The 13,652-nt window shown below is 38.4% G+C and overlaps 2 protein-coding genes across 2 annotated transcripts; one reads left to right on the top strand and one right to left on the bottom strand.

The window, feature by feature from the left end:
• Positions 1-385: 385 nt before the first annotated feature.
• Positions 386-3,261, top strand: LOC133777453 (serine/threonine-protein phosphatase PP1-like). Its single transcript, XM_062217049.1, has 3 exons — positions 386-836; positions 947-1,506; positions 2,706-3,261. The coding sequence occupies exons 1-3, from the start codon at positions 668-670 to the stop codon at positions 2,883-2,885; spliced, it is 909 nt and encodes a 302-aa protein (XP_062073033.1). The 5' UTR covers positions 386-667; the 3' UTR covers positions 2,886-3,261.
• A 4,205-nt stretch (positions 3,262-7,466) lies between these two features.
• On the bottom strand, positions 7,467-7,874 carry LOC133779233 (uncharacterized mitochondrial protein AtMg00810-like). Its single transcript, XM_062219220.1, has one exon. It carries the CDS (start codon positions 7,872-7,874, stop codon positions 7,467-7,469), a length of 408 nt encoding a protein of 135 aa, XP_062075204.1.
• Positions 7,875-13,652: the final 5,778 nt, after the last annotated feature.

The raw sequence follows: 13,652 nt of genomic DNA on the forward strand, positions 1-13,652 counted from the left end.
AAAAACATGGGCAAGGGTATAATAGGCAGTTTGTTAAAAAACTGGGTATAAAAATAAACATTTAGAATATGGGTAAAAGTTAAATAGGCTTTCTAATACTAGGTATAGAGTCTAATTTCTCTATAACGCGTCCTACAATGAGTATTAGACAAAAAGATCAAGGAAACGTCGTATAATTGCTTTCGTAAAAAATGAATGAAAGTAAATAAACATTGCTAATGAAATATAGGGTATTAAAAATGAAAAATGAAAGAATTTAAAAGGCAATTGTATACGCATAATAGGTCAAGTAAGTCAGGAAGAGATTAGTGGTGTGAGTAATTCTCTCTTATTAATTAGCTGGAAAGTTTCTAACAAAAAAAAAAGGAAAATAAAACTAAGTTATTTGATTAGAATTAAAAAAAATAAAAAATAAAAAAAGAGTGTCACCATCCCTTCTGCAGAAAAACTAAATTTCAACCATTGCTTGCAAAATATTTTCTTTTTTTCCTTCTTTTACGGAGAGAAGCTAAATTATATCCATTATTTCTCTCTCATGTCTTTCATTTCTGCATTTTTTCACCTTTACTGGCTATATCTCTTAAAGCTTTGATTTGTTATATATACAAAGAGAGGAGGAAAAGAGGTCATAATCTGGGGTGGGGGTGGGGGTAGGGGTGGGGGATCTATGGAAGGATTGGATGGGTTGATAGAAAGATTATTGGAAGGAAGGAAGAATAGAGGGAAACGGATTCAGCTGATCGAGTCCGAAATCAGACAGCTTTGCATCAAAGCCAAAGAGGTCTTCCTCAGCCAGCCTGTACTTCTCCAATTAGAAGCTCCGATCAACATTTGCGGTAGGTTCAAAATTTTATTTATTTTTATGTGCCATCTTTATTTATATATATATAAAAGGCCGACCGACATTAATTGGTCCATATATATATATACTGTATTTTTTAATTAGGAGACACACACGGCCAATATCCAGATCTCCTACGGCTATTTGAGTACGGAGGGTTCCCACCAGACTCCAATTACGTGTTCCTAGGAGACTACGTGGACAGAGGGAAACAGAGCATAGAGACAATATGTCTCTTGCTGGCTTACAAGGTCAAATTTCCGGACAAGTTGTTCTTGTTGAGAGGGAACCACGAGTGCGCTTCTATCAACAGAATCTACGGATTCTATGACGAGTGCAAGCGTCGGTTCAGCGTCCGCTTATGGAAAATGTACACCGATTGCTTCAACTGCTTACCCGTGGCCGCCGTCGTGGACGACAAGATTCTCTGCATGCATGGCGGCCTCTCGCCGGATCTTGATAGTTTGGATCAAATCAGAGCCATTGAGAGGCCGATAGACGTCCCGGATCAAGGGCTCCTTTGTGACCTTCTTTGGGCTGATCCTGATAGGGATATCAAAGGGTGGGGTGAGAACGATAGGGGTGTGTCCTACACCTTTGGGGCCGACAAAGTGGCCGATTTCTTGAAGAAGCAAGAGCTTGATCTCATTTGCCGGGCTCACCAGGTTAGTTAATTATATATAATCCTTTTTCTTTTCTCTTCTTTTCTTTTCTTTAATAATATAGAGTTAAATTCAACCCTAATAATAATAATAATAACTGTACTGTTTACCTAAGTTTAAATTTAATTAGTATTTTGTAAGGGTGATATATGTAGGAAAAATTTGTGCTGTCCCCAATTTTCAGTCTTTCATGTCCCACCAATTATTTTAAGACTACTAATTATTTTAAGACACCTCATTAATTTATAGTATTAATATAATTGAAAAGAGAGAAATATATAAATCAATTTAAATATATGTTAAATAAATGAATGAAGTGTCTTAAAATAATTGGTAGGACACAGAAGATACAGGAAATTGAAAAGAACAAATTTATTTTCATATATGCAAGCAGAGTTTAAAGCTGGTGATTTTGAATGATGGAAAGCTTTAGCCACCTTGATCGATCGAAGCAATTAATATGTATTACAGCGCAAAATATAAGTAATTTGCATTAAATAAGAAGTATTAATTCCTTTTCTCCTTCTTGAAGGCCTCTCAAATTATTATAATTTGGGAGGGTATTAATTAATATGAGAGAGAAAATGAAAACTTCTCAAATTATATGTATATTTATTTTATGTATATTTGTTTTAGTTGTAGAGTGAAAAAGAAAAATCTTTGTATTTCTCATAAAATGTATTTTCATTATCAATTATTAATTTTCCTAAACTAATCCTCTTTATATAAATGAATCATTCTATTTTTTTTTTAAATAAGAATCATTCTAATAACCAATACAAAAATTTTAAATCTGGAACATCTGATATAATATTACAAGGATACATAAAACACATTTGTATAATAATGAGAACTAAATTTAACTAGAAAAAAATAGAATAAATATAAAAACGTTATAATTCTCTTATTTTACTACTAATATACAATATGAAAAAGAATACAGTAAATACAAAAAAAAAACGTTTTATAAAGTATATACAATAGGAGTTAAATACAATAAATATACAATAGGAGTTATATATAAATATAATAAATACACAAATTGTGAGAGAATGAGAAAATTTGAGAAAACAAAGAATAGGAAAGATAGCTTATATAGGCTTCCACCTCACCACCTCAAGAGGGAGTTGTGGAATTAAATTAGGTCACTAAAGCTAATTAAGAAAGTACTTGTGATTGTGTATATGTGTTTAAATTGGCAGGTGGTTGAAGACGGATACGAATTCTTCGCAGACAGGCAGCTGGTGACAATATTCTCAGCACCCAACTATTGTGGAGAGTTCAACAATGCAGGCGCCCTTATGAATGTCGACTCAAGTTTGCTATGTTCATTTCAGATACTCAAACCCTGGAAAGGGAAAAACCCTCAGCATGATTCATGAATATCCGACGCTAGCTACAACAAAAATATTTCATATAGAATGACTTGTTTGGTAATATTTTCATGTTATGTTTCTCCCATTTATACAGGCGATAGATATGGTGAATGTCACCATTATGTTCTCTAGTATATTGAATCGATCTTCACCGCTCAATTTACTTAGTAAATTTTTTTACATATATTACCAAAAAGTATACTTAAGTGCGGAATTGGTCAATTAGAACGAATTAGTGTAACATTCAACTACAAGGAAATAGTTTTGTTATGTGTTATAGGACAGGTTGTTTTATGCTGAAAACCATTGATCTTTCTCAATTGTAGATAATTCTTGAAACTACAAGAGAAGCTTTGTATATATATATGATGTTCCTTGCTCATTCTGGCCTTGTATATGATGTTCCTTACTCATTCTTACCTTGTATTTGGTATGGATTATATAGAGTAAATTACGATAAAATACACAATATTTGTGCTTTGTAGTACCTATGTGTCCATTTTTCTTACAGCAACAATACTAAAAGTTTGTGTTTTGTTGTGTCCTTGCTACAGTAATTTAAAATAAAAATTATTAAAATTATATTTTAAAAAGAAAATATTTTTAATTAAAAAAACAATAACCTAAAACCATTTTTAATTAATTAAAAAAACATAATTCATTAATACTTTAAAAATTAAATTATTGTTGAAAAAAAATCACATAAAGAGTAGTGCTCAAAAAGACAGCAAGAAGAGGAGCCACAAGAGTGTACTTCCTCAATATCTCTTCGACTTCACTATCTAAACTCGAAGAGGAATCGAAACTGGAGAAAACATCAATGGGAACACAAGAACACATGATTTTTCTATACCTGTGTGGTTTACTTTAACAAAAGCCCAAGGCTATCGCTAGAGTAGATAAAGGAAAAAATCATAAAAACTCTAGCAAGAAAGACATCTAGAAACCAACAGCAGACACCATAGTTGCTCGAAAGATGAAGGTATACGACTCAAACTAGGAAAGAAAACAATAAAAAGAAGCAATTTTTGGGTGAAACCTTTGATAAACGAAAACTAATAAGGGAGAAAAATTCTTAGGGAAAAGGAAGAGAGAATAAATAAGAAAATCAAAAGATAATCTCAATGTCCATCACTACAAATCAAACAATAAAAAAAATGGGAATTTAAAAAAGGTACCAAGTTAAGCGTGAAATAATCATGAGCAACTTGGATAGTTGTCTCGAACCATCAACTCCAGGCTCCACATGTCAGCAAGGCACGATTTATTTCGTACCTTGAGTACTGTAATTGTCGTACATTCAATATAATTGAAACTATCTCATGAACTAGGGGCAAATGTTAAGCACACATATTCACCTGAGTTGAAGCAACACTGAAGACGTGAGTTGAGAAGGTACCAGTAAAATAGTGACTGACATTATCACTAGCCTGCAATAATACTACTATAAAAAGAACAATGCAGCTGCCAACGAGTGCTCTATCAAGCTCACTACCTGACCACCATAACCTGTTGGCAGGTTCTACAGTTTCTTAAGTACATGTTTTTTGTCCCTTTCTAAAAAGGAGGAAGAATTTTAGTAAATGGGAGGGTCCTCTATTAGAATGGCAAAAGCATGAGAAGAAAACGAGAGAAAAATTTTTAGTAAATGGGTCCTCTATTAGAATGGCAAAAGCATAAGAAGAAAACGAGAGAAGGAAAAAAAATGTTGGAGCCTCTGTTTTTTCTAAATACTTAATTGAATCCTGTATTTAAAAAAATTCATTTTTGGATCCTATATTTTGTAAAATTGTTCAATAGTCCTATAAACTCAATCTTGATAAAGAAAAAAAATGAATATAACAATACAGATTTTAATAAGGATGGCAAAATGGGGCGGCGGGGCGGGGCGGGGCGGGGCGAGGCGGGGCCCCGACCCGACGGGGCATCTTTGCCCCGGTAAAAACGGGGCGGAATTCGGGGCGGGGCTATGAATTTAAGCGGGGCGGGGCAGCCCCGACCCGCCCCGCTATGAATTTAAGCGGGGCGGGGCAGCCCCGACCCGCTAGGAATTTAAACGGGGCGGGGCCGGCCCGCCTCAATTTTTTTTTTTTTAGTCTCTAACTCAATTCTCTCATGCTACTTATATACATAGTACGGAAAATTGACATTTTATATGTGGTTTAGAATATTTTTAATTCTATATAGACTAGAAAGAATTTTAAATATTGAAAAATATGTTTTATATAATTCATCATTATTCTTGTATTTATTTTGTAAATGTTAAAATAAAAAAAAATATATATTATTTGATGGTGTAGTTGATACCAAGTGTAAAATATAAAGATTACAATAAAAAATAATATTTAGGCTTGGGGAAAATTCTAAAATTATAATTTAATGTTTCTAAAAAAAAAAAAAAGTTAAATGGGGCAAATGGGGCGGGGCAGACCCGCCCCGATTAAGCCGGGGCGGGGCAGGGCGACCCGCCCCGCTCCAAGAAACTAATCGGGGCGGGGCGGGGCGGGGCAAAATTTTCGCGGGGCGGGGCGGGGCGGAAGCGGGGCGGGGCAGACCCGGCCCATTTACATTCCTAGATTTTAAGCACAATGATTTTATTTTTGTTCTGAATTTTTAGTTTAGTGAATTAATTGTGATTTTAGTTGAGAAAACTTTGACCAAAATTGTATTTATATTTGAACCATTTTACAAAACATAGGGTTCAAAAAGTAAATGTTTATACTTTTTTAAACCCTATATTTTTTCTAAAAACCTGATTGAACCCTGTAGTTTAACAAATTCATTTTTGGATCCCATATTTTGTAAAATTATTCAATAGACCCATAAACTCAATTTTGATGAAGAAAAAATTGAATATAACAATATAGTTTTTAAGCACAATGATTTTATTTTTGTTTTGAATTGTTAGTTTGGTGAATTAATTGTAATTTTAGTTGAGAAAACTTTGACCAAAATCCTTTTTATATTTGAACCATTTTACAAAACATAGGGTTCAAAAAGTAATTTGTCAAAATACAGGGTCCAAACAGGTAATGAGACAAAACACAGGTCCAAACAAGTAATGAGAAGAAAACGAGAGAAGGAAAAAAAATGTTTATACTTTTTTGGACCCTGTGTTTTTTCTAAATACCTGATTGAACCCTGTATTTTAAAAAACTCATTTTTGGATCCTATATTTTGTAAAATTGTTCAATAGATCCATAAACTCAATTTTGATGAAGAAAAAATTGAATATAACAATACAGTTTTTAAGCACAATGGTTTTATTTTTGTTCTGAATTGTTAGTTTGGTGAATTAATTGTGATTTTAGTGGAGAAAACTTTGACCAAAATCGTGTTTATATTTGAACCATTTTACAAAACATATGGTCCAAAAAGTAATTTGTCAAAATACAAGGTCCAAACAGGTAATGAGACAAAACACAGGGTCTAAACAGGTAATGAGAAGAAAATGAGAAAAGGAAAAAAATGTTTATACTTTTTTGTTACCTGTGTTTTTTCTAAATACCTGATTGAACCCTGTATTTTAAAAAATTCATTGTTGGATCCTATATTTTGTAAAACTGTTAAATAGACCCATAAACTCAATTTTGATGAAGAAAAAATTGAATATAACAATACAGTTTTTAAGCACAATGATTTTATTTTTGTTCTGAATTGTTAGTTTGGTGAATTAATTGTAATTTTAGTTGAGAAAATTTTGACCAAAATCGTGTTTATATTTGAACCATTTTACAAAACATAGGGTCCAAAAAGTAATTTGTCAAAATACAGGGTCCAAACAGGTAATGAGACAAAACACAGGATCCAAAAATGTATAAACCCTAAAAAATATTATTGAAGAAAAAGTTATGTTTTTATACAATAGTCACACTTGGTTAGTCCGAGAAATAATGGACTCCTTTTATATTAAGGAAGGGTCCCATAACAGAACAAAACGATAGGATAGTACTCCTCGAACGGAAAATAAATAAAAAAATAAGTTATACAACTAAGACTCCCCCATAAGAGGGGTCATATATAGAATGAAGACCCATTTTGGAGACAAGGTGTTGAAACTAGTTTGGCTGCAAAGCTTTGATAAGGATGGTAGCTAGCTGGTTGTGGCTAGAAACGTGAAGAGTTTTGAATATTCCTTTAGAGATTTTGTCCCATACAAGATGACATCCAATTTTTATGTGCTTGGTCCTCTCATGGAAAACTAGGTTAGATGAGATGTGAATAGCAAATTTGTTGTCACAGTAAAGGAGAGTGGGCTTGGATTGGGGGAAATAGAGCTCATTCAGCAAGGAAAGCAGCCACATGAGTTTTGTGGTGGCATTAGCCATAGATCGATATTCGGCTTCAATGGAAGAACAAGGAATGGTGTGTTTTTTCATGGAATTTTAGGATATGAGAGACCATTACGGAATACACAGATGCCAGTGATGGAGTGCCAGTATTAGGACAAGCAGCCAAATCTACTTTACAGAAAACTTGTAATGTATATCTCATGGTCCAAGACTAAGGAAGGAGCTGAGAAGTGATGTTGTTGTTACTAAAATATAAGAGACCACGACTAGGAGTTATTTTGATGTAATGTAAAGCTCATTGAGCAGGAAGGAGATAAGGCTTCTGAGGGGCTAAGAGTAATTGACTAAGGTGATTTATGGCAAATGAGGGGTCGGGCTGAGTGATGATAAGATACAAGAGTTTCCCAACGAGTCTGCAATATGAAGTACAATCTTCAAGGAGGACCCCATCCTCATTTGACACCTTCAAGTTAGCTTCCATGGGAGTAGATGCAGTGCTTTGGTCAATGTTCCCAGTTTCATCTAATATTTGTATGGCATATCCTCTTTGAGATTGAAAAAGACCTTTAGCATTTCTAGAAATTTCAAGACCAATAAAGAATTTTAGTTCACCAAGATCTTTTAATCGAAAGCAAAATGATAAATATAGAATTAAGGTGTGAATAGCTTGTTTAGAGTTGATGACAACCATGACATCATCCATATATATCAATGTAACGCTATAACGACCTAAAATCACTAAAAAGGTTTAAGGACCTTGATTAGCGTGTCGGGAAGGCATAATTGGTATATGTGTGATTAAATAATTAAATGCATGATTATGTGGCATGCATGATTATATGATTATATGACAATGTGACATGCATGTTTGTGAGTACTAGATATGCATATGGGCCCTTTATAGCTTATAACGGCATATTTGTAATTTTGGCTCGTTGAGGGCGTAAATGTGATTATTTGTGATAAATTGTTGAGACCACATTATTATGTGGATATATTTGTAGCGTATGACTCGAGACGGTCCTAGTGATTGGATTAGCGAAATAGTCACAGCGGGATTTAATACTCGGCTCAAGGGAGCCTAGGGGTAATTTTGGGAATTTAGAGAATATATCGAGAATGATTAGATATTGAATAAATAATTGGTAATTAAATGGATGACGGGATTGATTGGTAAATATTAGGAACATTTGAGGAATTAGTGGGAACTGGGGGAAAATGACTATTTTACCCTGAGAATAGCTAAAGGATTGGTATGATTAGGAAGGGCATAGTGGTCTTTTTCTTAGAAACTAAGGGATATACTCAGAAATCATTCGGGACTAGGCAGAAAGAGGTAGAAACTGAAGGAAAGCTCTCTCTTATCTCTCTCACGATTTCTCTCCTCTCTCTCTCTCTCTCTCTCTCTCTCTTGGTGATTGAGTTTGAGATGTTGAAGAAAGTTAAGGACTGAGGAGCTTAGGATTGAAGCTGGAAGTAGATGAATTGAGGCTTTGGAAATAGGGAAGCTAAGTTGGAATTTGTGGGGATTCAGCCATAGTTGAGGTAAGCTCTGGTTATTTAACTTGCTGAATAGTTTAGCTTGATAGGAAGGAATTTAAGTTGAGTAGTTGTACAGCTTAGAACATGTATAATTCTGGGTATTTAGGTGATAAAATTGTTATTGAGTTGGGGTATGGATTTTAGTGTGTTGATTAAGATTTCTTGGTGAAATGCTGGTGGTTTTGATAAAGTTTATGCTGTATAACATGCTTGGAATTTAGGGATTAGAGTCATGCACTCATTGTTATGTTTTAGTTGGAAGTGGGAGGTATATTTGGTTTGAATTCTATAAGTTTTGTCTGGAAGGAGATGGAGAAAAACCCAGAATTTCTGGGCTCGAAGGGGCGCGCCGCGACCCAGCTCTGGGGTGCCGCGGCACGTGTGGCCACTTTGGCATGGGATGCTTTCTGAGATGGGGGCGCATCGCGACCCACTAAAACAAGTCGCGACCCACTTCCCCTTTTGCTTGGGTACTTGGTCTCTGACTTGGGGGCAAGTCGCGACCCACTAAGCTAAGTCGCAACCTGCCTGACGTTTTAGTCTTAGAATTATTTCTAGAATTGGTAAGGCTCGGGGGTTCAAACCTAGGCGCTCGGGACAATTTCTACTACCCGGTTTGGTAGAAATTAAGATCTTGGAGGCTAGTTTCTATCACCTAAGTATTTATTTGGATAGGAAGTTAGCATTTACCCATTGGACACTGTGACTAGGTTTTTCGCCAAGGCTCGGAACTGAGGATCGTGCTCGGGACCAGTCCATTATCTCTGCTCGAAATTAAAGGTAAGAAAATTATGTTTTTTGCAAAAAACACAAGGTGTCAATAAACCTAGCATGAACTAAGTTTCAAACCATTAAAAAATACTGGATATGACCAAGACCACGACTTAGAAGTTAGCAAAATTGAAGATTCGATGGCTTCCTTAGAAGCTCAGGATAATAATAAAACCTAACAAGAACTAAGTTCAGAATATTCAAAATACCAGATAGAAACGGGTCCAAGGCCTTATACTTAATAGGTAGGATATAAATCAAACATTAACTTTGGTTATAACTGAAATTAGAATATCTGTCCCAGTCTAAAAGTCATTTCCTAAGATTTTGAATGTACAAGTCATAATCATAAGAAAAATCAAGGAAAAGACAGGTGGATAAAAAGTAGATATTCCAATTATAAATAAATTGTCTTGAGGAAAATAACCTCACATCGGGCCAACACAGAAAATGTTTACAAAAAAAAATTATTTATATAAAAGGTGAACAAAGACAAAAGAAAATTAAGACCCTCCAAGGCATTCTGAGGTCGTCACCTCCTCAATCTCCTGCTCGCCAGCGGTGGAGGCCTCCCCAATCTCGGACTACTCTTGTTGAATCCGAGCCTTGAACTTCTCGAGGTAGGGATCCCACACTTCAGAGGCCAGGAAGGAGAAGTTACCATCCTGTTTGAAGGCCAAGCAATGGTACAACATGCCCTCCATGGAGGTTAGCGAGGCCGCCTTCTCCTCCTTGACAGCAGTCTCGGCCTCCAATTGCTTGGCTTTGGCCTCCGCGAGCTTGGTTTGCAGAGCAGCTAAGGCAGCCTTTGCAGCCTGCTCACCCTCTTGAGATGCTGCAAGAGCAGCCTTGGCATCCAGCTCGCCTTGCTGAGCAGTTGTAAGGGCAGTCTGGGTGGCAGTCAAGGCTGTCTGAGCAGCCTCGAGCTCGCCCCGAAGCTCGTCATTCCTGGCCCTGGCCCGAGCTATGCTAGGGTGCTAAGCCAAGACCGCTTGCAAAAAGTAAAGAAGCAAGTTAGACACGTGCTGGGATAAAATCAAAAGAGTATGTTTGGCTAAGGAAAGTTGTTTTACTGTAAGGTTCATCCCCAGCACGGACTCCATAACGTTCTCCGGGCTCCTCTCCTCGATCACCCTCAGGTCCTTCGGATTGGTCTTGTAAAAATGCTCCACCGTATGGTTACCCGTGTCATAGAGAGTCCCCCAAAAGGTATCCGGGATCTTCTCCAAGTCCTGGGCATTGACCAGAATACGTAGGGAGGCGGTGGGGATGATAGGCGCTGGGGGATCAGCTTGTGCTGCCTGATCCTGAGCAGAGGCGGGTCAAAATCGGGGAGGAGGTGGAGGCGGACCCCTCTTCTCCTGAGTAGCAGGAGCTGTCGAGCTCTAGCCTTTCCCCTTAGCCAGGGATTTGGAGGTCGTTCCTGCTGCAGGAGGCACCTTCTTTGATGTAAGCCAGAGCTTCTTTACGAGTGGCCCCGAGCTGGAATTTCCCTCCTGGAAAATCATGCGGATATCAGGAACCCCTTGTTGTGCCATCTCCTTGCCTGAAAAAGATTGGGAAGGACGTTAATATACATACAAAGTCATCAGTTTACATAAAATGATATACTATATAGCAAAAAGTCCTACCCTCCGAGCTAGAGGAGGAGTCTATTGCCACGACCTCCGGCCTCGGAACCGCTATAGGAAAAGGGGAGCCTAAGTCTACAACTTCTTGGATTAGAGGAGGTTCAGGCTCAGTTTCTATCGTGGGGCTAGACTCTTCTACATATTGTCTAAGTCCATGGGCAAGGATACCCTGGCGCAGGGAGGCTCACGACCTAAGGTTGGTTCCATACTCTTCAAAAAAGACTGACCTAAGGGATAGGGTGTTGTCTACAACTACAGTGCCCCTGGGGTGGCCCATGTCGTGGAATAATACTAAATGATCCAAACACTGAAGCAGTGTTATGTTACGGTTGAGGTCATTAAGGTGATGATGTACGAGCTAGTTTGGGTTAAACCTAACTAGCCTAAGGTCGGCGACAACCCTATCTAAGTCCCTAAAGGGGTATGGGTTACCTTGGCCGGAGGGGCCGGCTGCTGCCCCCGATGAAGCTCACTCTACATCAAGGTCCTGAGCAGCCTCAAGAGCTTGCCTCTTCCACACGAGAGGTACCTCATCTTCTTCTTGCTCTTCACCTTCGTCGGCTTCAGCACCCCCTTTGGGGATAGGCGCTAGCTCGCGAACTATCGGAATGTTAGCCTGTGTTCTTCTCAAGGCCAGAGTCTAGCCTTCAGTAATTAACTTACATGCCAACATCGTGTTGTCGAACACAAGTTGGCGGTAATCCTTCTCGCTAGGCGGAAGCCTCGATAGAGTATCATATTGACTCCCGAGGGTCACAGATTTGGCCGTCCTCGCAAAAATGGCTGCATGAAGATACTACTCAGTTAGTATACACGCGAGAAGATTCTAGTTATGAAGAGAATAATTTCATGAGCTAAGAAAGAAAATAAAACTTAAGAGGACGATTGAAGTAGAGATGTTCGCAATTGCAAAACCCATTCGACATAAAGAACTGATCTTTGTAGTCGTTGGGATGCCTGGGCAACTCGATGACTGCGGGCGAGTTTGGGAATCGGGTCAAGCAATAAAACCTGTCACCTCGCCCTCGTTGATCCGGGCTGGCCTTGAGGCAGAAAAAGTAGAGAATATCCGCCGGGGTGGGGACCTCCCACTCGTGCTTCAGGAAAAGGTACTTCAACCCCGCCAGTAGCCAATATGAATTCGGGGGGAGCTGAAATGGTGCCAACTTCACGTAGTTGAGGAAGTCGGCAAAATATTGATCAAGGGGAAGAAAGGCCCCTGCCTTTAAGTGCTCATCACTCCAGGCCGAAAAGTCATCGTGGAGTGGCGCGCAGCTTCGTTCCCTTTCATATGGAGGTTGGGCAATGAGGGTGCCAGTCCCGACCTCAATGTTGTGGGACAACATTATCTTGTTGACCCTTCCTTGGGTTGTGATCTTGGAGACAATACTCTCTGCCTCGAAGAATGCGTCAAGTCCGAACACGACCTCCTCCTCCACCACAGGGCCAAACTGAGGGATAGGGGATTCGAAGGCAACCTCCTTTCCTTTGTTGGCTCGTTGAGATGATGAGCTGGTTGCACTATTCTTGGGTACACTCTTCTTGGACGCCATTAGTTCACCTGGCGAACAAGAATGATGGATCACTTAGTAAACGGCCTAGAATTTTTATAAAAGCAAGAAAGCACGAAGGAGGGTTGAGGCTTTCAATACACGAGCTAAGGTAATCTCAGCCTGCGGTATGATGCCACACGCTACCTATGCTACGCACCTAGGTTCCCCAACAGACCCCTGATGTTTAGGGATCCGTGTGTCAGAAAAACAGGCCACTATTCTCCTTGGGGGGCGGTTTACTGCAAAACCACTCAGGAAGCGTAACCTCTAAGCAAGCTGGTTTCGAACCCTAAGAACTTTTCATCTTCTATATCCTGAATGGATATTTCCTAAAATTCTCCATAAATTGCCCAGGTTTACCCAGAAATTACCTAGTTTTATGAATATCACAGTTCTAGAGATATCTTAAACCTACTCAGTAAACCTAAGTCGAAGCCTACGTGCCAAAAACATTTGGAGAACAACCTAATATTGACTACAGTGAAGTGTGGATGAGCATGATATAACAAACAAAAAAACACAGAAACCAGTAAAAGAAAAGTTTCTTCAAAACCAAAAGACTTATAGTGTGTTCTCCAAATGTGTGGCTATGTTGGGACTGAGATTCCCTGTATTTGAATACATATGTTGTATAACTATGATAATGCCATGTGAGCATGAAATGAACAGCCTAAGAGTGTTAGGGCTGATAATTTGCGCACAGGACGCGGCTCGGCCACTGTGAGTTGGGGTCAGCTAGATAAACACTGGACTCGACCTAAGCGAGCCGGAGTCAGTGGGTTAAACAGAGGGTGCGGCCTAACGGCGTCGACCTTGAGTATTGTGTATTGATTGAAATAAACTGTTGAATATAGATGTTTATTGTTGTTAGCATGATGCTATGGCTTGTTGAATATCTGGTTAACTGTCTTCTGAGTTATGAGATTATCATCATTGATTGTCTTATGTTGTTATGGTTTTCTTGCTAGGCCTCGGCTCACGGAT

Source organism: Humulus lupulus, chromosome 5, assembly GCF_963169125.1.
Source record: "Humulus lupulus chromosome 5, drHumLupu1.1, whole genome shotgun sequence".
NCBI classification, from domain to species: Eukaryota; Viridiplantae; Streptophyta; class Magnoliopsida; order Rosales; family Cannabaceae; genus Humulus; species Humulus lupulus.

Bases quoted from the DNA above. Each gene is read 5' to 3' on its own strand.
- LOC133777453 (XM_062217049.1), top strand. From the start codon at position 668: ATGGAAGGATTGGATGGGTTGATAGAAAGATTATTGGAAGGAAGGAAG. The intron at 837-946 runs GTAGGTTCAAAA...TTTTTTAATTAG, and splicing joins AGCTCCGATCAACATTTGCG to GAGACACACACGGCCAATAT. The intron at 1,507-2,705 runs GTTAGTTAATTA...TTAAATTGGCAG, and splicing joins TCATTTGCCGGGCTCACCAG to GTGGTTGAAGACGGATACGA.
- LOC133779233 (XM_062219220.1), bottom strand. From the start codon at position 7,874: ATGGATGATGTCATGGTTGTCATCAACTCTAAACAAGCTATTCACACC.